The 24,757-nt window shown below is 44.9% G+C and overlaps 1 protein-coding gene and 1 long non-coding RNA gene across 17 annotated transcripts in view; both read right to left on the bottom strand.

Moving 5' to 3' along the window:
* The window catches only part of LOC135908735 (uncharacterized), a 1,076,237-nt gene that overhangs the window by 829,401 nt on the left and 222,079 nt on the right, over positions 1-24,757 (bottom strand). For 15 of the 16 annotated variants that reach the window (XM_070529152.1, XM_070529157.1, XM_070529150.1 and 12 more), the window contains 2 exons: positions 23,104-23,133; positions 14,160-14,189 (listed from right to left, as the gene is read on the bottom strand). The exons of the other annotated variant lie outside the window; for it this stretch is intronic. In XM_070529152.1, coding sequence (XP_070385253.1) covers positions 14,160-14,189; positions 23,104-23,133 — 60 coding nt within the window. The remainder of the gene's footprint in view (positions 1-14,159; positions 14,190-23,103; positions 23,134-24,757) is intronic. 16 annotated transcript variants of the gene reach the window in all.
* On the bottom strand, positions 410-8,935 carry LOC135908749 (uncharacterized). Its single transcript, XR_010566407.2, has 4 exons — positions 8,606-8,935; positions 7,507-7,611; positions 3,304-3,448; positions 410-519 (listed from the first exon to the last, which is right to left on the bottom strand). It is a non-coding gene; the product is annotated as an uncharacterized lncRNA (long non-coding RNA).

Genomic DNA, 24,757 nt, shown 5'->3' with positions numbered 1-24,757 from the left:
GAACACAATTTTCGGCATAAATTGATTAGCACTACCAACACTGATGTGATACATCATGAACAAGTTTTGTATGACCCACGAGTACGTTCTCTATGTATGACCTACAAGAAAATGCACCCTGAAGAAGATTGTACCTCATTTTCATATTTACTACAAGTATGCAAATGTAATTCTTGCAAGTTTAGTATATGTTCGATTACTTGTACTCGTCTTAATGCAGTGCTTTTTGCTGTAATGGTTTGTTCACAAATCCACAGTAAAGCGTAATTTTGGGGTGAAAAATGTCAGGCAAAGTATTGGCATGTACTTGTAAGTGAAAAAGACAAGTATACTTTACGTAGGTATTTCTGTACACCCACTTGAGCTTTCATTAAGCCTGAAGTCCTCCGGCTTAAATAAAAGCATGTCATAAATGTCCCAAGCACTGTTTATTGGACCTTCTAATGGTATTTCGATGCATCCAGTCTGCCGAGAGAAGACCGCTGGAGTGGGTTGCTTGGGTGAGAGCGAGCAGGGCACCTGAAAAAGTAAAGCCAATAATTTATCTTGACTCATGCAACAGGTTAGCACATAGGCAAATTTGCCTATGTTCTCACAGATAAGAAAGGTTCAGCATTCCGGTCATAAAAGATAATGAATAAATCTTATTGAAAAATATGTGGTTTCATGCACTGCCGATGTTTCAAGGGAACATGGATTACTGTGGGAGAATAAGCTGTCATAATTAGCAGGCGATTGAAGCAAGTCTTATAGGAAAAAGATGGACACATCGTTTGATTAACAATAACTACTAGTATTGAAGCAACAGAATACAAACATGAAATACTTTTAAAAACAACACCGACAGGTTGAGATAATAAATTATTCAGAAACTAAACCCTTCTGCCAGCAAAATACCGCAGTGTACTGGCTTTGACATTGCGCTGCTCAGGCAGAGGGCATGGGATTGAATCCTGGCCACAATGGCTGCATTTAGATGGCAGGGAAATGCCAAAACCCCTATGTAAGCTCTATTGGGTACACGTTAAAGGAGACTAGGGATCCCACCAACTTCAAGTTATAAAAACCGGGGTAAATTTCGAGATAAGCAAACTCACAAAAGTAGAAGGCCCTGGCCATGCGAAGACCATATAAAGCCTTTTAAGGTAGGTGCCAGCAGCCGCTAAATTTCTTGCAATAGCGAAACATAGCAGAAGCGGTATTTTGGCGTAGATCACTTTTGCAAGGTATTTAACAATTTGACACCCGACATGTTGTGCATCTATGGGCAACAGCAATTCTGGCATAGATCATAGCAAACACTGTTGCAACTAGGTATACATAGACACATAGGTATAGGTACAGTCGCCGACTGATTTTCCGGACATGATTACTCGGTCTGCTTCACAGCATCGCCATTCTCCCCATGGACCATAATGTATAACAACTTCCAAAAATTCGGACGCCTTGCAACCTCTCGTCTGATTTTTCGGACAATCCTTGAGCCAACTTTATCGAGAGCACCATGCACCGACTCTGACCGTTGCATGGTTCTACTTGCTGAACGCCATTTTTGTTTTGAACGGAGCCTCCTTGCTGCCCCACGAAGTGGCGCTACTGCAAATCCCTGCTCATCATCATCGTTTCTGCCTGGTTTGTAGCTACAGCAGTTCCGGTCTCAGCTTAGTATGCAATGTCAAGACAATCCAGCAGCTGATTTGTTTGTTTCTTCGTGCACGACGCTGCAAGTAGGCCAGGTTTTTTGTTTGTGCAACTGATGTCGGCGTGACGATGTTTGACGAAGCAAGATGGGCCAATTCATTTCACTAATATTTAGAATAGCTACCTGTAAGCACCACCTACCTTTCAACAACGTTTGCAAAGCAAAAACCTCATCCTGAAAATCTGCACATGAAGAAATCGGCAGCATCATCAGCGTGGGGCCTCAAGATAATTCGGCAAGCCAAGAAATTACTGACAGCATGAGTGCAATCATGCCAACAGGAAATCAGTGGCTGAATAATGCACCTTCTACCACTTGGTAGACAGTGCATTTTCGCAAGGCCCTAACTATGGCAGATCATTGTTCAGGAGTTCCCAAATGCACAACTCTATGCCATTTTCATGCTGACTCTAGGGAAGCACCTCTGCACAGTTGCAAGAAAAAAAGCTAGATGCCCCAAGAGAAATGAGCCCACTCAAGCCATGGAAGTTATGTTTACCTTGTCTTCCTACAACTACTCTAAACCTAGGACTGCTGTTTTGCACAAGGGAACAAACGTCAACATTGGTGCCTCGCCCAACACAAGTGGTCTGCGCCGTAGAAGGTGCCATCAGTCAGCCCACAGATGAGGCCCACACCAGTGCTGTCAGTGTGCTGTACAAATTGCAGAAGCACAGCCTACAAGCTTGTCTGCCTTAGTGTGATCGCAATAATGAACGAAAACCAACGAATCAAGTTTGTTTCGTGCTGAGAACAGTTGCCTCATGCTGGATTTTCCTACAATTCTTTCTAAGCACAGATAATGCTTGGTTTGTTGTGTAGGCATGTAAATAATGAAAAAGCCTGCATCACTATCTCTGAAAAAAAAAATCATGTAAGAAAGCACGTACAGTACACAGGTGCAGTGTCTATCACATACCATTTCGTGCAGTAGAGGCTGCATCGGATAAACCGGCCAATGTATAAATGACTGGCAGCGTGACCAAGCAAACTTGATGCGTGGGTCAGTTAGCAGTGGTAGTGCACTACTCTCGGTGCACATGCACCTATGTTTGAAAGCTGCTTGATCGTGACAGAATTTAAAGACAAAAGCGCTGGAGAGATATCTGAGGCTTTTCTTATATGTATGACGAGGAACCTAGCACTAGCTCCCCATGCAGAGAATTACTAGGCAGTGAGACTGCTTCATATCAATGTAAAACAAGTGTCACACTCACCATGTGATGCGTCCTTTTTGTTTCTGTGCAAACAATATGTATTCAGATCTATTGTCCCCCCTTTCACCTTTTGCACAATATTACTGTGCGAGCTATAATACTGAACTGTTAGTAGCACTCTGTCCTGTTGCCTCCTTTCTTTCCTTGTGAATTGCGTGCTAAATACGGCTTTTTTTTAGTGAAAGAGCACTAGTTTAACGCATAAACTAGCGCCATGGCACTTTGCAATAAAGGACTGTTGTAATTCTCTAAAAATATGTCCATGCAGAACAGTGTCAAAAGAACGCCTTAAAGAAAGAACATGAGTGTATCTATCATAAAGACCAATCCTTGTCTTTTTTCCTTAACATAATTTTCAATACCGATATTAAAGTACAAGCTCACCATATTATATCACCTTGTCAATGAAGCAAGGCACAATGGCGCCCAACTGTCGCGGGACCAACTTGGATGTGGAGATCAGCGCAGATCAGCAACATAGCATGGTCTGCTTACACTCCTTCTCCAGGTCCAGCCATACCTATAGCAGCTATAAAACAAGTGAGCTTAGAATCACAAGCGAAACAATATAAAAAGTGACGCTGAACAAAGCAACTTTCGTTAGGCATAAATAGGATCGAAATGCTGACATTATGCACATCAGTAACTTCACTTTGAGCAACAAAACATCCAATTTAAGAAAGATATGTATGAGCTATCTATGTGAGAAAGATCAATCAAACGCCCTCTATTTGCTATAGCCCTCCCCTTATGCATGGATGTCTCCCTGACTGAGTGAGCTGGGCTGATCTCAGGTATAGTGTAATTAAAGGGTGTCACTTGGTGGGCCAATCCCGATACCATTGCATGACTTGTGCAATAATTTTAATGTGTATTGTAATGCTGGCCATCCTGCAGGCACTGCAACATTATAGCACCCATAAGGCTAATGGTATTACCTGATAAGGTTAACTAATAAGTGTCCCCAGAAGCATAACTCGGCATGTATACTCGGAGGCCATTATTATAAGAGAAGCAATAGCAGAGGTGAAGCTTTATCTTGTGCCATATGCAAAATGGCCGAGCACGCCCAGCTTTTGGTTACATTCTCACTTGTGACCACTGCAACAGGCTGACTAACATGCGTAACCAGCAGTTTGTAGGACCACATTTTCATAACCTGCCATTTTTTTTACATCTGAAGAGATCAGCCTCAAGCTCCATGCTGCGCTGCACTCAAGAAGCATTATAAACTGGCAACATTTAAATGCTATGCTGCATGGTTTGTTGCATGCTTTAGGAATTTACTTATTTATTATCCCCTTAACCGTTTTGGACGAGCTGTGCTCGTCCTTGCCAGGCCGTCCCCAAACCGTTTTGGACGAGTGTAGCTCGTCCGCGCTGAATACGTTCTTCCCTCCAGCGTTTCGGACGAGCGGCGCACGTTTGTGGCGTAGCTTGCATTTTTACTCGACAGATGGCAGCACTGACCGCTTAATTTCTTTTTCTTCAACCGCGTAAACTTTTTTTTTCGTAGGGCAACCTTGGTTTTAAAATGGCATCCAGTGGAGGCGACACGTGTATTGCTGGCCCGTCTTCTCGGAAACGGCGCTTTTCTTCGTCGTCATCTTCGTCAGACGATGGTGATTCAGACACTGATGTGTACATTGTTTCAGGGAGCGAGGATGACAGTGATGATGTTGTACTCAGCAGCTCTTCTGATGAAGAAGATGATTGCTCGGAAGCGAACTTTGCGAGCGCGCGTCAGTGGATGAAGATCGACGTCACGAACATTCCTACACGACCTCCTCGGTTTCCTTTTCTGGCAGTTCCCGGTAAGACGTTCACTATAAGCTCGCCTGGTGACTTGCTTGAATATATTCAGCGTTTCCTCGATGATGAACTCATTTCAATGGTGGTCGAAGAAACTAACCGCAATGCTGCTGAGAAGGTGAAGGGCTGCGGTCCGTGTGAGCATAGCCGCGTCAAAAAATGGGTGCCGGTGACTGAGGAGGAGATGTGGGTGTTTCTTGGTCTCTTGCTGTTGCAAGGAATTGTGCAGAAGCCACGACAGGATTGGTATTGGTCCAGGAACAAGCTCTTATTCACACCTATTTTCGGAGAGGTGATGAGTGGCAACCGGTTTCAGCTCCTGATGCGGATGCTGCACTTTGCTGATAATTCCAGTATCAGCGACCTTAGCAGTCACCCGCAGCCGAAGCTGCACAAGATATGGCCGTTTCTGGTTCGGTTGTTGAAGAACTATCGCTCAGCCTACGTACCGGAGCGAGACATATCCATTGATGAAAGCCTTATGCTCTACAAACTTCGTGTTTGAAAGCCTTATGCTCTACAAACTTCGACTTCGTGTTTGCTTTAAATATTTTTTTAAGATCGAATACATGCTTTTTAGTGCAATAATAATCGAAATCAGGAATAAAAAAAATAAGCAGTTTTGTGGAGAAATTCGTTGATATAAAAAAACGGTGAAGGGGTTATACACATAGCTCATAGGCTCCAGTTGGAGAATTGCATGCGGTGGCAAGAAAACAAATTCTCAACTAACAAGGAGAACATTCAACAAAACAAGTCAGACCAAAGAAAAAAAAAATAACATACTCTCATAATGAGACTATGTATCTGGCAGCTAGCTTATAAAAAAAGACAATTAACCCGCCGTGGTTGCTCAGTGGCTATGGTGTCGGGCTGCTGAGCACGAGGTCGCGGGATCGAATCCGGGCCACGGTGGCCGCATTCCGATGGGGGCGAAATGCGAAAACACCCGTGTACTTAGATTTAGGTGCACGGTAAAGAACCCCAGGTGGTCAAAATTTCCGGAGTCCTCCACTACGGCGTGCCTCATAATCAGAAAGTGGTTTTGGCATGTAAAACCCCAAATATTATTATAAAAAGACAATTAGGAATATTTTACTACTGGTAGCGCTTTAGGGGATGGAATGTAGAATTCCAAGCATCATACACTTTTAAGCCACCTTTCGTGGCTTTTTGTTTTGAAGTTGTTTGTTTGAAGTGTTTTGTTACAGTAATGTAACACAATAATGGAATGCACAACAGTGAATACTTAGAAAAATGTAATTAAGAACATGGAGTCTATGTGGGCACAGATGTTAGAATTCTACATGAAAGCACAATAATAAAGGTGGGCAGAGCATTTATGCTTTTGTCGGGCAACCTACAGCAAGACATACAGGTAAAAGGATATGCATGCCTCACAACACAGTCCCTAAAAATATATGTCACAATACAGTGAGTAGGTATATCATGCTTATCTACAATAGCCCCTAATTATATTTACCTCAGAGGGGGCTACCTATGTAACTTGATCAAACTGAAGGTGGGCCAAATTCTAAATATACGATTCAAGTAGACAGAAAATGGACGTTATGAATATGGCATCTACAGCAAAAGTGTTGTACATTATCGTTGTACATTATGTCATACCTGCCAACCTGTGAACATAATATTTTGTAAAAATGCTGCAGACACTAAATTCTTTGTCGGGGACATAGCACATTATTTTAAAGCTTGCTCTCAGCACCCGCATTGTTGCATACTCACACACATTATTAATAAAGGGAAAATCGCACATCCACCCACTCGCAGCAATTGCTACAAAAGAAACCCGTACGGATTCCTCGAAAGGAAAGCCTCACAGTTGAAAAAAAGAAACCGTCCAGGTCCGGGACCACTGTCTTTCCGGGACAGCCGCTTTACAATCTAAGATAACCAGGCGGCTAGCAGATGGCCGGGCGAATTCGAATTTGTCGACAACATGAAGCAAAGGCAAGGGTCTGACGTAATAGTTCTGCGGAAACGCGTAAGGTGTAGAGAGGTAATTAATAAAGGGGAAAAAATATTACGTCAAACCCTTGCCTTTGCTTCGCGTTGTCAACTAATTCGACTTCGCCCTGCCATGTGCTAGCCACCTGGTTATCTCAGATGGTAGAGTGGCTGCATCGGAAAGGTGGTAGTCCGGGGTTCGAGTCCCGGACCAGGACGACTTTTTCTTCAACTGTGCGGCTTTCCTTTGTAGCAAATGCTATGAGCGGGCGGATGTCTGATTTTCCCTTCAATAATTACTTCTCTCCACCTCGTGTGTTTGCGCAGAACTATTACGTCACACACACATTATCAACCATTATTTAACTTGTAGTGCAGCACAAAAAGCAGCAGCGAACTTGAAACCAGTAACTGACAACTTTGTTTTCTTTTTTTAGATTACAGAGCTTTTTCAGCGTGTTTGCTGCTGCCGCTTTACGCTGCTCCATGAATTTATCTGACCAAACTTCCCTAAAGCAAGTGCCCCTCTGATGTTCTCGTTAGAGATATTGCATCGCTAATAATAAACCAGTACCATTACAATTTATTTTTTACATGCATTTTAACAATGTCATGCCCTTAATCTCTCAACAGCTTTAAAACATCTTAACCAACACAACTTCATTGTCTTTCTAAAGTGACATTCATAAAATTGTAAAATGAGCCCACATTTGTAAACCCACGAAAAATTCAGGAGAGTTTCCAAACATGGATGATACCAACAAAATCTGCAGCTCGTGTAAGTGGCAGCAACTGCTTTGCACGCACCTTGTCACAGCATGCTCATCAGGTACTTTGCCGTGCTGTTGAGGCTGCAGAAGTGCCGCAGGTGCATATGTGGAGGTGCCTCTGGTTCACAAAATCTTGTCATCCCTAAACAATAATAAATGCCTAATTTATTGTAATCCCTGCAACCAACTGCAAACTTGTGATATAAAAAGATCACGTCATATTTTGAAAAAAAGTCTCATACAACCAGTTACATGAAGCTGCAACTGGTTGTGCAAATATCTGACCGTAACATCACAGGCGGTTAAATAACACGTAAATCGAACTGTAGCAAACATGAATCTACTATGAAAAGGTTCACACAAACGTACAGCTGTATAACGTGAAATGTGAGTTGTACTATCAAAAAATTCCTTAGGACATGAAAAGCGTTCCAAAACCTAATTTGTTTATGCGGCGCAACAAAGCACTGCTCCCAAAGGACGATGCGCTCAAAATTTCAACAGACCACCTCTTTTTCTGGAGAGACAATACAGAAAAGAGAAAGATTTTTCGATTAAAAAGAAACATTGCTTTTGTAATTTCGGCTTCTCTGCAAGATCGGAACCCTTTACAAGTACACGAAAACACACAGAACACTAATACACGTCATCTGACGACACTCTATAAACAGACGAATTTCCATACAAGCTGAAAATCTGGCCATGCGTCGACGAAGAAATCGGGTGCTATCTCGCGCAGCTGTTAGCTGTGAAGACGACACATCGACGTACTACTTCTGGAAATGCCTATACCATTTCTCAATGAAAAATTATGTACACAAACAGTAACTTTCTTTGCTTGAATTTTTGTGCCCATTTAGATCAAAGAACCACCCGCGCTAGCGTGCTTCATAGGTGAAAGTAAATAAACCACAGATAGAGCTGTTGGTAACATGAATACGTTTTAGGGCAATTTCCATGGAACTTTTTGCTAAATGTGCACTGCGACATGAAGAACAACCATTTGAAAAGCACATTTATAATTCTTGCTGCTTTACTCATTCGGATTCGGTTGTTGTACGGATCTTGCGATACGTACAAGAACGCACACTTCACGAACCAGAGACAGGAAGAATGCGCGCAAGCGCCGGACTTACCTTTCTAGGCGTACTCGGAAAACGCTCCTTTTAGCGTCACAGGTGCCGCGGCATCGACTGCACCAACGGTCCTTCCGGCGCACACACTGTTGAATTGCGGATCAACTACAGGACGTAAGAGCACAATTTTCACCAAATTCTTCCGTACAGTGTGATACGATGCGAGAGTGCCAGAGGAGGAGATCCTTTTCGTGAGCCCGGAACAAAGAAAGTGGCGAAGGCTCATACCTTCGACATCGGCGCACCACACGAAGGATACTGCGGGCTACATTACGCGGTCCCAGGGGTTTTGTGATTCTCAATGAATAGAAAATGCACCACAATTACTCTCGGCACAGCGTACACACGATTAAACAACTGCATCGGACGGCGTCAATGCAGCGCGCACTCACATGTAGCTAAGGCTGAAGACGGCAAAATAATATCACCTGTAACTTTACCGGCGCTACCTGTGCTGCCATCTGTAGGCCGCCACCGAAAGCGACCGTGCTTTCGGTGATCTCATGGATGGTGACGGCGTTGTATTTCGATGTTATGCGAGTCGTACAGCGTCTTGTACGACGTGTTTCAGCAACGTTGCTTTTAATAGAGAGGACAGCAATGTGCGTATACGCCGTATAGACGTCCCACCCACTTGAATAACACAACAGGAAATTTTCAGTCTGTCGTATTTTGGGACGTTGTGACTGTCGTTCTGTTCTCTGTAGTGTGACGTCTTGTAGTCGAAAATTCTGTAGCTTCTGATCAATATATTTGATTAAAAATTGACAGAGACCTCTTTAAGGTTAAGAAAAATTATTAATACAAAAAAAAGAAAGTAGAAAAAAAAAGCTTTCGCACAGGATTTGAACTGCGGACCTCACGATTCCGAGGCAAGCATCTTACCACCGCAAAAAGCACCACGCCGAACACGCCCACACCTCGACTAGGTTAGCAATATAAATCTCTCTCTGGGTTGCTGTTTACATTTTAAAAGCCAAGATGCGCTTTCACTTCACCGGTCGCGTCAACTGCCGTATCTCTATATGCGCAAAAGTGTTGTTACCATCGACAGGTACATCGTGGAATGCTAGAACATCAATTTTGCTGTAACGATATCCATATTTAATAAGAAATTCAGAAATAGACAACGGTGACCGGGGACACTGAAGGTTTTTACTGCTAATTTCGACACTTGTCTCTTGCTCTTTACACTTTTGAGCTCGCATATAATTCGTGCGTTCAATGCAAAATAGCTACATAAACACTCGTGGGTGAGTCTTGATCCGGACAGTATACTGGCTTCTCACGGCAGCGCTGTACCAGATTAATGAGACCCGAGCGAGAAAGCTTTTCACGCAACTTTGTGGAACAATCCAAAACTTCTTTTCCGCTTCGCATAAGCTTGTGCAATATTTCTGGGAAATTAACTAATGTGTCAGTGTAACCGCACATGTAAGTCCACAGGACTGTGTGCCCCATCTTACCAAATAAAACAAAGCGGATACGCAGCCATTCCCGCAGATGGTATGATTTTGATCAGCGGCCGATTTTGAGGAGGCCGGTAGCGCGTTGCTGGTGCCGCGTCGTCACGGCACAATTATAACAATTGGCCACGTCGACTTTAATACCGGTGTCGGTGCTATCAGTATTGCCGGCTTCAGAGAAGCACGATTGAATACCGCGCAAGAGAAAAGTGCAGTGTACACCACCGATGCGAAGCTGACATTTTAAAGGGCCGCGACGGAAAGTGCTTCTGTTGCGACTTCAGAACTCTTGGCCGTCGCGACCGAATGTTTCTGTTGCGACGTCAGAATTGCTGTCGTAACGTCAGAAATGTCTGTCGCAGCTACAGAAACGTTAGGAACTTCTGTCGTACAACAGAAATTTCTGTATTTGCAGCAGGAATTCCTGTTGTCTTTTTCAACTGGGCAGGACCGGGAATCGGTTTGAAATTCGCAGCTAGCATATCGCAGTTTGGTCTGTGAATGTTCCGAGGTGTTCACGCAATTTCTGTAGAGCTTGATAATGGCCCAATTTAGCACTAGGGGTTAAATTGTCAGGATGTCGAACAATAAAAAAGCTCCTCCCCAGTTATATTCAAGCATTAAACTGGTATGCATGATGCCATCCAGTATAGTTGCCACAAAGCTCCAGATTAAACCAGCTTTTGTGACAAACAGGCGACCCTATATGGTGCCACTGCGTCCAGTATAAGCCAGTTTAGTTGCAAACAGGGCTCCTGTTAAGACCCATTTCTGCGTGAACTGGTCATGCCTATACCTGCTTGCATGCCAAACGGGACCCCGTTCAGACCTGTTCGTGTGTGAACTGGTCCTGTTTATACCTCTTTGAATGCCAAACGGGACCCCGTTCAGACCTGTTCGCGTGTAAACTGGTCCAGTTTATACCTGTTTGAATGTCAAACGGGACCCCGTTCAGACCTGTTCGTGTGTAAACTGGTCCAGTTTATACCTGTTTGGATGCCAAACGGGACCCCGTTCAAACCTGTTCATGTGTAAACTGGTCCTGTTTATACCTGTTTGTTGCTAAACAGGTCCCTGTTAGAACCAGTTTAAACCTGTATAACCCAGTTTGAATTTAAATAGGATTTTCCAATAGGGCTGGGACGTAAACTCTTTCAAATTGTTCTTTTATAAGTGTATCCCTTTGCCTGCTGTCTGTATGGCCCCCAGGTCCCCTCAAGTTGTCTATGACAACTTTTTTGCCTGGAGAACCATCAACATTGTGTTGGAAATAAACTTAACTGAACTGAACGGAAACGGGGAAGTGCGGCAGAAGATAGAATACCGGTCGAGTTAATCAAAGATGGAGGAGACATAATGCTTGAAACAGTCGCCGTTCTCTATACGAAGGTTCTTTCGACTTCAGGAGTCCCAGAAAACTGGAAGAATGCAAACAGATTATTTATCCACAAACAGGGAGGTGTTAAGTAATTGAAAAATCATAAGCGCATTAGCTTACCTACAGTATCGTATACAATATTCACGAAGATAATTTGCAATATAATACGGGCAACACTGTACTTTAGCCAACCAAGGGAACAGGCTGGCTTCAGCAAGGGATACTCTACAATGAAATACACACATGTCATTATACTGGTAATCGAGAAATGCGCAGAGTACAATCAACCTCTGGTTATTGCATTCATATACTACGAAAACGCATTTGATTCAATAGATATACTAGCAGTCACAGAGGCATTACGTATTCAAGGAGTACAGGCGACAGGTAAACATCTTGAAAAATATGTACAGAGAGTCCCCAAGCTTAATTCTGCACAAGAGAAGTAGAAACATACCCATAAAGAAAGGGGTCAGAAAGGAGGCGCAATCTCTACAATGCTCTTCACTGCGTGCTTGAAAAAAGTATTCAAGCTATTAAACTGGGAAGAGTTAGGAGTGAGCATCGACGGTGAATATCTCAGCAACTTTCGGTTTGCAGATTACATTGTTCTGTTTAGCAACACTGCAGACGCGTTACAACAAATGATATAGGACTTTAACAGAGAGAGTGTAAGAGTGGGGTTGGAGTATAATATGCAGAAGGGGACAAAGATAATGATCAACAGCCGGGCAAAGGATATAAAGTTCAGGATCGCCAGTCAGCCTCTAGAGTCTGTGAAGGAGTGCGGTTACCTAGGTCAATTCATCACAGGGTACCGTGATCATGAGAAGGAAATTCACAGTACAATAAAAATAGATAGTATCGGAGAAATTTTAAATTATTTTTTGCCATTGCAGAGCGGCACAAGCCTAATCGCACATACACGGAGACCTAAAATGGTGTCATGCAAGTTCATTGAGGAGCGTTACACACCCAGTCTTCCAAGCTACCATGATGAGGTTCAATGGAAAGCGGCACATGCCGTGACAGTTACGCACTGATTCTTGTTGGTCCAACAGTTGGTTACGAACCCTGGTTCCTCAGCACACCAGCTTTACGATGTATTTAAGGCCACTGCCTACCCAATGCCCCAAGTTTGCGGTAATATGGTTAGAGATAAGACTGACAGAAAGATTCCTAAAAGTGAATTAAGTCCAGAAGGCATGCTAATTGCCTTAAAGCTCGATAAGGTGATATTTATTTCCCCTACAACCATTACACAGTCAAAAATATTATCGGGACTTGCTTCTTTACGTGGTCAACAGAATGCTTAGACCATGTACTCCTGCAGTACACTACCATATTTCTCTATGTTTGCTAATGTTACCGGGGGGCTAAGTGTAACCATCTTCAAGAAACGCGTCAGGCGATAATTTCATTTCGGTTGAATGAAGCTTTGGATTGATTTGAAAATCAGGCAAAACTATAGGGAAAGACAAGACGAAAACAAAACTGTTGTCACCCTGTTCATGTACCAGTCTACAACTTTTCAATGGTATCATTATGGCCAATATCGCGCTTAATAAGTTTCCTGGGACGCTATAAAACTATTGAAAACTTTCTATTCCAATTCTGCAATCAGCCTACCGCGATTGGTCAAAAACGTTTTTCATCACCGCCACTTCACCTGTCCTTCACGCAACCTCACTAAAACCGCGATAGCTCCCCATCTGATATGACGTGCACACAATGATTATGCATAATTTGACCGCGCAAAACAAAAATAGTTATTTCTGATTCGACGCCTTTTTGCCATAAACCCTCGGCTATTGGTCAAAAGTTTTCGGGCTGCACCCACTTCACCTGCCTCTCACGCGACGTCACAAAACCGCAAAAACTTACCACATCAAAGTGACGAGTACGAGTTAGAGATGCATTAATATGCCGAACAAAACTGAATTTTCTGCTGAATAGGGGCAGGCTGCCCTATTCCGAAAGGAATAAAAGATGGCTGCCGCCGATCGCCCCGGCACTGGCTACTCGCGTCTGCCGGAGAGCGTGGGTGTATTTGCGTCTAATAAATCTTTTTGCGTGGCCGTGTAATGTTTTCAAGAAATTTCTGCACGTTTACGACCTCGTTCTGCCAACTCTTCTTTGCTGAGGATCCGTTTTAGCATCATTCTTAAGCTTCCGTTGCATGCCACCGCGATAGTCGACGAGTCACCGCAAGCTAAGTAAGAGAAAGCGGACCAATTGCAGGCGCCGGCACCACCCTCTTCATCCGGTAATCAATATTCAGTGCAGCGGATCGGCCCCATGGAATCCCTCTCCGCTTGAGCATGCTCCTCGCCTCTTGTCAGCCAATTAGATAAGACAAGCCACTCACTGCAGGCAATGTTATTCGTTTTTCAAGCAAACAAAAGTGACCTCCTATGAACAAGGGGAGCATTTGATTGGTCTGTTCAGACAGCCCTGCGGGTGACCGCCCGATGCTTGCGTCGGTGGTTACGCAAATTTGACGTCAGGAGATTTGATTAAAAACATATTGAAATCGTTTTACGTTATACGGCCCCTGCTCCTCATGTGGCAACGGCGATTTGTTCTATTCTTTTTCCAAGAAAATCACGACGTTTTTTGTCCTTAATTGTCCCCTTGAATACCACTCGTTAGGTGTAGGCCTGGCAAACGGGTGCTGGTGATTGTTTATCTGCCCTCTTAGTATACTTACGCCCTAAAATATCGTGGACATGGCCGCGAGCTGAAACGAGAAAAACGCAACAACCTAAATATTTGGAAAAGAAGACACATGCATTATTCACTTTACGGTGTGTAGCCTCATCACTAAAAGTCAATATGCATGACTCTGAAGCAGCACCTATTAGTCTCGAACCGTTCAAACCAAAATAAGGACAACAAGCAAAGCGAACGACACAATCATATATTTCCCTGTGATCCTTGTGCTGGTTTGGCGCTTAATATTCTTGTAAATATCAATTATCAACTAACCTTCTCACATGCCTTGATTTATTAGCCAATGAAAAAGATCAATGTGCCTCCAAAAGTAATATTATCTAGATGCCTCTATGAAAGCCCGCAAGCAATGAAAAATTTTGATAAGCATTGAGTTGGTATCAAAAAGTTAGCAACTAAAAGAGAGCGTCTTCCTTTTGATTGTCTGCAAAGGTTCTGGCTGATAAATATTCCAACAGGTACATTTCATACTGAGTGATAGAAATGAGCTAACGGCAAACAATTTTTTCCTTGAGCTTACGTAATTCTCCAGGTAGCATTCACTCCACTGAAGACTTTCTTTCCTCGACTGCGGAAGCCTCTTTCGTCGTGACTCTATCAGATATGTAGCGCAGTACTGCGTGCCCCAATGGTCCGGCCACAAAAGATGGCGAGGACATGTCGAGCACGATGACGGTGCATGAGCAGTGGAATCGGCGGAACCACCATCGCCATGGCTCTCGCGCAAGCCAGTGCCGCCAGCCCTGCTCCTACGCGGGAAACAGTTGTGCCGAACATTTACGGCGACCGCTGTTCCCGGCTCCAGATCCAATCGCCTTTTCCACGTCACTCACCATGTCATCAAAGTCCCCTATCTTGTAGACACTGGCTCCAAGATTTGCGTCCTTCCTCCTACGTTGGCTGAGCGCCACCATCCTCCCGACTCGCCTCCTCTCACTGCTGCGGACCGATTGAACATCCGGACTCACGGCCAAAAGTCGGTGAAGCTTCACATCGGACTCAGACGCACCTTTCGCTGGATGTTTCTTATTGCGGCAGTGCGCCAGGCTATTATGGGAGCCGACTTTCTTTGCTACTACAGGTTCGTAATAAACGTGCGGCACGGCGCATCTTGAACTCCCATATTTTCTTACCCTCCAAGGCGTTTCCTGTCGCCCTCAACCGCTCCAGTTCCTTCAGGTGCAAATTACCGTTCCCTACCCTTGGTCCGCAGTCCTTGCCGAGTTTCCGGGCGTTTTCTGACTCACCTCCTTTCAGTCCTCGGTCGCTCAGAGCGTGACACATCCTACCATCACGACTGGCCCTTCCGTGTTTGCGCTGGCTCGTCGACTCACACCGGATCGTGTAGCTGTCGCCAAAAAGAAGTTTCAACACATGCTTGACCTTGGCCTCATTTGTCCCTCCTACAGTCCTTGGGCCTCACCACTGCATTTGGTGCCCAAGAATAACGGTGACTGGCGCCCCTGCTGCGATTACCTTGTTCTGAACAAGGCTACTGTCCCGAACCGGTAAGTAATACCGCACACCAACAATTTTGGGTCGGCACTGCACGGCTGCACCATTTTTACCAAGATCTACCTGGTGAAAGCCTGCCACCAGATTCCTGTGGAGCCCTCCTATATTCCGAAGACCGCCCTTCAAACACACTTCGGGCTACTGGGATGACTGAGTCTCCTCAGTCATCCGCCACCAGGCAGCTGCGCGAAATCCATGGCCTCGCAACTATTACCACCACTTCATTCCTCTCTGCACCAATATGATGCAGACTACCTCCTCTCGAGCCTCAAGACACCGAATACTCCCGTGGCCTCGACCGACACCGCACACCACGCATTAGAGGCATCAAAGAAGCCATTGCCAGCGCAACGCTCCTCGTCCAACCCAAATACTGCGCCCCAACATCTCTCATGTTTGATGCATCGGTCACCTTTGTCGGCGAAGTGTTGCAGCAGTACGCTGCGGGTGCCTGGCAGCCCATCATCTTCTTTTCAAAGAAGCTTGCGCCCCCTTAGTGCTGCTACTGCACGTTCGGTTGATAGCTGCTTGCCATCTATTCGGATGTGAAGCAATATCGACATGTTCTCGAGGGACGCTTTTGCCAAATCATTGCCGACCATAGACCACAGACTTCTGCCCTAGCGCCCAGCAGCACCTCCTACGCTCCCCATGAAATCAGACAGCTCGCCTATATTTCTGAATACACCAGCGACATTCGTTACGTCAGCGGAAAATCCAATGCCGTTGTCGGCGCACTTTGTCGCGCCCGCATACATGCAATGGACCACGCGCAACCGGTTGTCGAATTGACCGCCATGGCTGCCATCCACAGTGTCTTCTCTGAGCTCCAGCTGATTCGCACGATTCTCTTTGGTGTTTGAAGATATTTTTCTTGTTCACTGCGGCGTGCCCCTCGTTTGCGATACCTGGACCAGACGCCCTCGTGCTTGCGTGCCTCACCCATACTGCCGGGCCTCCATACTATGGCTCGCCATAGCATTCCCGCAACACAGCCACTCGTTACTTCTAGTTACGTGTGACCCAGTATCAACCGAGACGTTCATCGGTGGCCACATGCGTGCCTCAGTTGCCAACAGTCTAAAGTGCATCACCACATTGCGACTCCTCTTGGCAAATTCCCATCCCCGGACGGCCGTTTCAGAAATTTGCACGTCAATAGTATTGGCCCCCTTCCTCGCTGCGGGAATCATTGCTACCTGTTAACCTGTATTGACAGATTCATTACACGGCTTCAAGTGATGCCCCTCCTAGACATAACGGCGTAGTCGATAGCTCGAGCACTCATCACACTCCGGAGTTGGCCGCTACCGTTTTCTTTCCACCATTACGACTGACCGCGGTCGCCAATCTATTTTGGCTACTCGGCATCAGTCACATCAAGACTACCTCTTACCACCCGATATCCAATGGTATCATCGAACGTTTTCATGGCCAACTGAAGGCTTCACTCATGACATTAGCTTTTCCTTCATCATGAATCGAGCGCCTTCCTTTTGTTATATTTGGCACCTGCACCCAGTCTTCGCAGTAACTCTTTCACCAGCGCTGGCGGGCTTACGTTTGGCACCATTCTACAATTCACTGGTGAATTATTCGACGACTCGCCCACTGTACCTGCTGACGTTTCCAACTGTGCCTGGCGTATATAGAGCTCTATGCCGTCTGTCATCCCCTCCCCCGACAACGACGTTCTTCCCGGCGTGTATACGTCATTCCTGGCCTTGAGAACTGCACGCACGTCTTTGTGCGCCACGACGCTGTGCGTCCTCCGTTGTGACCCCATATTAAGGTCCGTTCAAAGTACTCAAGCGTGCACCTAAACACTTTCGATTGCTCACCAACGGCCGGGAAGATACGGTCTCCTGCGATCGTCTGAAGCCTGCCTACTTGGACTCTACCGCTTTAGCAACTTCTGCTGTCACATTCCGTCCCGGCTAGGCTTCCTCGCTAGAAGGGGTCGTGTAGCGCACTACTACGCGCCACAATGGTCCGGCCACAAAAGACGAGGACACGCCCACCATGCTGATTCCGCACGAGCAGTGGAATCAGCGGAATGAGGCTTCCGGCTAATTGAGCAGGCTGGACTGAAAATATAATTTATGTACACCGAGCACCAGCGCTTGTATTTTTTTCACCAATAGACCGATGTCACGCAAACGTGCATAAAATATTCTTGGAAATGGGGCAACTTGCACAACATTTCGCTGATAAACAAAGTTTCCCAGTAACAGAAAACACAGTAACTTAAAGCATTAATTCTTCATGCGTACTGCTATCTTGCTGTGAAGCTAGAGGTATTTGTCGAATACGTCGCGGTTACGAAAGCCGAACTTTTAACTTATTTTTCTTACAGTCATAGAGTGTCAAGTTAAGCTGCGTTGCTAGTTGGTGAGGCGGAGAGTGTATGGAACCAAGGCATTCATCGATGAGAAGGTGACACCAGTATTACGATGACGATTTAATAGTGCCCCCTGTGAAAGGGGACGGCGATAAATACTCATGTAGCCTGTTTGAGTAATAACATATGCTATACATTATTTTCCTTCTAGAATTTTCGTATACATCTCCTCAATCTTTTTTTGTCTTCCTGCAAACTTCTGTATTTGCGTTGTAGCCCTTCCTATGCCTGCAACGGATCTGCTCGTATCAATCTCTTCACTGGCCTTTCTCCACAAATACTCGAAATGGCTCTTGCATACCTAGACTGCTAACTGGTTGATGCTTCCGTCCGCACTAAATCGAAGCGCTTCGGGAAGGTGTACGTTGTTTAGGGGTCGTAATGGTTGAATACCTCTGCGTTCGATTAGGATGTGCTGGGTGGTCTCCCAATTTTCGCCGCAGCAGACACATTTCTCACCTTGTTGCGAATATTTGCTACGGCTTTTCAAAATGAGAGTAGCATTGTTTGTCTAATTCAGCCGTTTTAATTCTATCTATCTATCTATCTATCTATCTATCTATCTATCTATCTATCTATCTATCTATCTATCTATCTATCTATCTATCTATCTATCTATCTATCAGGCCTCCTACGCTGACCCAGTGGCCGAAGTTGTGTACTTCCTTGGGTCACTAGGTACGGGCTCCAGGTCGTGATTGCCGTCGTGTGCTTTTCGTCGTGGTCATTCTAGCTCCGTGATTTTACTCTCGTCATGCCGTCGTCATGACGCATTCTACTCTGACGCAGTGGCCCAAGTTCTGTATTACGTTGGATCACTAGGTACAGGCTTGTGGTCGTGATGTTGTCCTGGTCATTGCAACGTCACGATTCCAGTTTCGTCATTATCGTCATGGCGTCGTCGTCACACCATTGTTGTGTTACAGTTATCGTACATTCCTTGTCACGCCACCATCACGATTTCGTCAGTGTCGTACAACCGTCGCCATTCCTGCTTCATAATATGATACCCACCATGATCCCCTCGTCATGCCACCTACGTCGACCAAGTGCCACAAGTTTTCTAATAGTTTCGGCTAGTAGGCATGTGCCCTCACTCATGATGTCGTTGTTGTCGTTGCAGCACCGCCATTACAGCTTTCTCATCCACTCTCACCATGCCACCGCCCTCGCGTCATCGTCGCCATACAGACGCACTGCATTCGTTGTCACTCCACCATCATGATGCTGTCGCGGTCATTCCATCGTGGCCACTCCGGCTTCGTTATCCGACTCGTCATGCCATCGTCACGTCATCGTCACGTCATTGTCGCGACACCGGTTTTGAGATCCAGTCATCACGCCATTGTTATCTTACACTCGTCGGTATTTCATTGTCATCATGCCACTGTCACGCCAAGTCTTCACTGTGTCGGCGTCCTACAGTAGTTGTCATGCATTCGTTGTCGCAACGCTGTCGTGCTACCCTCGCGGTAGCTACGTCGTCGTCATTGTAACGTCCGCCTCCGATTGTCATCGTGCCACCGCCGTGAGCCACCGCCGCCGCACACAGTTGCCGCAACACAGTTGTCATCATGCCATCCCTGTGCGGCTGTCGTTTTACCATCACCGCTACTTCAGTGACGTCATCCCACTGTCGCCATCAATTCGTCGTCATACCACCTTCCTCGAACGCCCCACGTAATTCCTTGTTCTTCCTTCTATTGTGTGTACGGTGGCGTCATTCAATCGTGATTAGGCCTCCGTTTTCATGACATAGTCGTCATTATCTCATTGGCAAGCAAACAATACCGTTTTTCTTATCGCTGTCGTCATGCCGCCGTAGTGGTGCCGTTTTAGTCATTTCAGCTTCTTTATCCGGTTGTCGTTTTACCGTCATTGTCCCGCCATCGTCATCATAGAGTCGTCATAATCTCACTGTCCTCGTGTCCTGGTCGTCAAGCTGTTGTCCTTGCACCTTCACATAATTGAGGAATCAACATGTAGTTGTCACTCCGCCGTCATTATACCACCTTTGTTGTTCTATCGATATCACTCCTTCGTCCCCATTCCATCATCATTGCATCAGCTCCATGCTGTCGTGTTTATGCCACCATGATGATGGCCGACCTAGGCAAGCAGTACCATAGCAAAGTGGGGCAATAAGGGAGTGTGTGGCATATAGCCGAAGCAACGAAAGTGTCCGAAATTTCACGGCACCTGTTAAATAAACGTTACTTGAGGAGTAGGCTTTGTCGCTGCAGTACTCGAATGATATTCACATTACCATCGACAGTCATCGTTAGACCAGTAGTGCCATAATGTTTGTTTACGCAACCAGCTCGAGCCTGATATAGCAAGGCACTACCGTTTGTACAAACTTAGAAGCTTCCTTCAAATTTCTTTCTTCCCAGTTTGTTAAATCTTCTTCTTCTTTTTGCTTCCATTTTTTTGCACCCAGTTCATTGTCTCTGTTTCCCCACTTTATTTTTAATGCCTCCTGGTTGTCTATTTATACGATCAATTACTCTGTACTTGAGTGCCAACTTTCTTGACATCTTCCGGCATCCTGTGTTCGCGCTTTTCTGGTGCAGATACTTGAGCATATGGGCCGCCCATTTATAAGGCCGAATCACAAAGTCTTTGCAAATACTGTTATTAGCCAGAATAAGGTACATACAGGTAATTACCAAAACTGGTACCATTCTACGTACCTATCACTATTTTTTCACATTTTCCGCACACTGACTCAAACATTTGTCCCATCACAGCACTAAATTTGAAATGCTGTTTTCGTCATTCAGCGACGTACCTGGCCTCTCCGAACGGTTATTTTCATGCAAGTCTTCACGGCCTTTTCCGAACTCACAACACGAACACCTCATATTTCTCAAAGCGAGACACCTTTCCCCATACGTGGGCGACATTTCCGTGTTGATTTCTATGGGCGTTCGGCCCTTGCTCCATAGAAAACGTATCACACTTCGTTGCTCCTATGTCGTGGGCGTGTGAAGCACAACAGTTATCTCCAACTGACAGCAGCGCCGTGTAGTGGAGTTACCGGCAGATAAGGCCGGGTCGGTCCAAGAAAAATGCACGGCTGGGAATGCATATGTTGACTTTCCGTTTATGGCCGTAAGTTGGCTAAAATTAGGGGCAAGGTCTGTTGATTCGGCCTCGTGTTTTCATTCATGAACCTGAGACTTTCCTCAAAAATAATTTTTACCGGCGCTCCTCTGACTTCAAAGGAGGCCCAACCCATTTCACCCTGCACTTCTTCATGTGTGGTTTTACCTTGGCCTCCCTAAACCAACCGCCCTACTAATCATTCGTTAACTTTAACCGTGACAACATATCCCATTTAAAGCACACAGTGACATTTGCGAACTTTAGCACTTGCACCATTACTCCTTCCAGACTCTACGCGTCATCTCATATTTCTTGTGCCCCTAAAATGTTTCATTATTTCTGCATTTCACTTCCCCTTTATATTCAGGTTAGCATGGTGGGTGCTTGAGTCCTTCGTTGGTTTATGGAAGCGCCCGGGTATTTATATTGATTTCCTGTTGGTATGACATGCTGTTTAATTGACACCACGTTGCTCCTATTAGTCCTCTGACGCTAATTACTCGACCCTTCGTTAAGAAACATAAATGCAATGGTTCGTAACCCGACTGCTTTCGGCATGCAAGGATATTAAAGGCCGACACATGTGTTCCCATAAAATTGAAATGTGTGGCGTCTCTTCTTAACACTGTCAGATTTGGTGAGATCGCACATTTATAAGCTTATGAGCATTATTGGCGCTTCAACAATTTACCTTCTCAACGCGTCCAGAGAAGATTTGTAAGCTACGTTCTGTTCAAATACTTTAACATATAATCGCTGCACATGCTCTGCAATGCAAGGTTCTTTCCAGCACCACATTTCGGCGTGGTAGTGGTGAGTCAAAGGCATATGCGTCCCCCATACAGGCGAACCGTATTATAATGCCATCTCTTATAGAATACCGTTCCAATATTCCAATAAGCAAATGAAGCGTTCATCTAAGCAACTAAATTGTGTATTTTTGTTCACATACTTCGTGAAGCCTACAGAAACAAAGAAAGAAAGGAAGAAAGAAAGAAAGAAAGAAAGAAAGAAGGAAAGAAAGAAAGAAAGAAAGAAAGAAAGAAGCCTTTGCGATTCAGAATTAGGAGTGAAGTACGAAGCCGGGACACTGTTGTTTAACGCTATATTGCGCGCCCTATGGCTGACAGTGTAGGGTGTTTCTGGAATGCATCATGTAACCGCACAAAAACACGGGACAAAGAAGGAACACACAGGACAGGCGAGGACAGGCGCCTGTCCTGTGTGTTCCTTCTTTGTCCATTGTTTTTGAGCGGTTACATGATGCATTCCAATAACGACCACCAACTAGCCCGCTTATCCCTGTTAAATAGGGTGTTTCATCGGCGCACGAATCTTCTGCAGGGAGTAGGAGAATCATTGCCAGTCTCGAGTGGGCCTTTGTGCACACTCCCTTGATGGGATGGCTGCAATTACTTACGATCGCACTTTCGTGAGTGAGAATCTTTCCTGTACGTGACCCAATGTTAGCGGTGCTCCAGCACAGAAGAAATGAGTCGATGTAGTTGTGCTATCTGCTACCAAGGGCTAGTTCGCTAGCCGGGACGTTTCTGTTCATGTTCACGTTTCCTCCTTTTACGATACCGTGAAAAGGCCCAGGTGTTGATAAGCGGCAATCCAACTACCCTCTCTCCCCCCTTTCGGAAAAATATAGCCAGGCTATGCCTCCCAACTTCTTTAGATATGCAACGGCAACCGAGTACTAAACAACAGATTGAACGCGATAAAAGCGATTGGCGTAAGCACGTTACTCAAAGAGCGGCCTTATTCGGTGGCGGTATGAATGCAGCTCGCAATATCTAATGACAGCCATCGCCACAGAGCGGAGTCTCGCCGCATACCCACAGTGCTCATTTAGTGAACTTTCCGTATAACAAAAATACATAACAATACTTGCCCATATTTGAGTTGTTTGTCATGTTATAATCTGCAATGAAATAGCCATGGTTAGGATAGCGTTTTGCGATTATTCGCATTTGGCATAATTTCATGCCGGCTATTTTTTATGACTACAGTCATGATATTTATTTATGGTTGCATGTGTTTACTGCACCGAAAGTAGGAGCCTCAATGAGCTTTACAATTTGTAAAAGAGCAAAACAGGCGCTCTCAAGTAAAAAAAATTTTGCGTTCTAAAACAGAAATGCAAGGGAGTTGTTTTCGATATAACAGGGAGAAAAAAATGCTCATTTATGCCAAAAGTGATCCATCAGCTTTGTAAAACGCACATAAATAGGTTTGCCACCTGTGGCCCTGAATATAAACAATTACCTTCCGTTTCATCCAGGCATGTGCTTCAAGAAGCCTAGATATTTATGTCACAGAGCATGCACATACTGTTACCTGAGGAACTACTTCGTCTACCGTATGTAAACATGCCTCTTAAAACGTCACATACCAAATTCCTACATGGAGCGTTTCAATTTATAACCAAAGAAACAACAACACATTATGATTTGGTGAAGATACCCTCGTCCTTTGTCATTCATGTGGCAATAGAACTACCGTCCTTTTCCCTATGAGTGCCAGTGGAAACGTAGAACAGACTCAAGGCTACTTCAGGTATGCATACCATAACATGAGAAAATACAGACGAATTATGGAATGGACGGATTTTGGGTATAGCTGCAAATCATGTGTGCGTAAAATAAATTTCCGGGGTCTTTGAATGCATTGCAGTGCTTTGATTCGTGAGCACAGCAGCGCATTTTGCTCCGATTCTCGATATCTGGCGTGTAGCTTCAACAACTTGAATTACCATGCAGGAATCGGGGTTTCTAAACACAGATTTGCTTCAGTCAACCTCATCCCCTGAAAATGTATCGAAGTGCCAAATTTCAGTCTGTGTTTTCAGCCTTTGAAGTTTGATGTGCCCCTTTAGGAACCCTAGCAGGTGAAAACAAATGCTGAGGCCGCACCACGGTGTACTACATAATCATATTGTGGTATTTGCACGTAAAACACAGAATAAAATTTTTGCAGCCATCGAACGGCTATACCGAGCTTCTAAATAATTTGTTTCGATCTAGCTGTGCCCTGTGCTTTATTTAACTTTCCGTGCACGCGTGCCTTTAAATATAACTACTCGGGTGATGAGCAACGTCACTCTATTCTCAGGTGTGTATCATCTCAACAAAGCCTTCGCGGTGCTCATTTGGAAACGCTTGACACTGTTCGCTTATATTTTAAGTATATTATCGGAAAAATGAAATAAAGAAAGAAGAACTACGTTGGTTATGACATGTTTCTATGTGGTACAACGGCCAAGAAACTATGGTATTATACATGTATAAACTTTGGGCAAATAGGAGTCACAAGCACTAGTACATAATTTTTTTATTTGCTCTATGTATATTTGACCTATAGGCACCACTATACCTCCTACCTCCACCTTGTCCACTTTTCTACTCCACCTCTTCCACCTCTTCAATTTTATTCTTCCCAGCTTATCGTACAAAACGTCCGTCCTGCCATTCGAAGTGCATGAAGCAGAAAATATCGCTTCAAAATATGCTACCTCAAAACGTGGCATAGGGATGGTGTTTCTCGAC

This window comes from Dermacentor albipictus, unplaced genomic scaffold, assembly GCF_038994185.2.
Source record: "Dermacentor albipictus isolate Rhodes 1998 colony unplaced genomic scaffold, USDA_Dalb.pri_finalv2 scaffold_18, whole genome shotgun sequence".
Lineage (NCBI taxonomy): Eukaryota > Metazoa > Arthropoda > Arachnida > Ixodida > Ixodidae > Dermacentor > Dermacentor albipictus.
The sequence above is the reverse complement of the archived record's forward strand: the minus strand, read 5'-3'. Positions and strand labels throughout refer to the sequence as shown.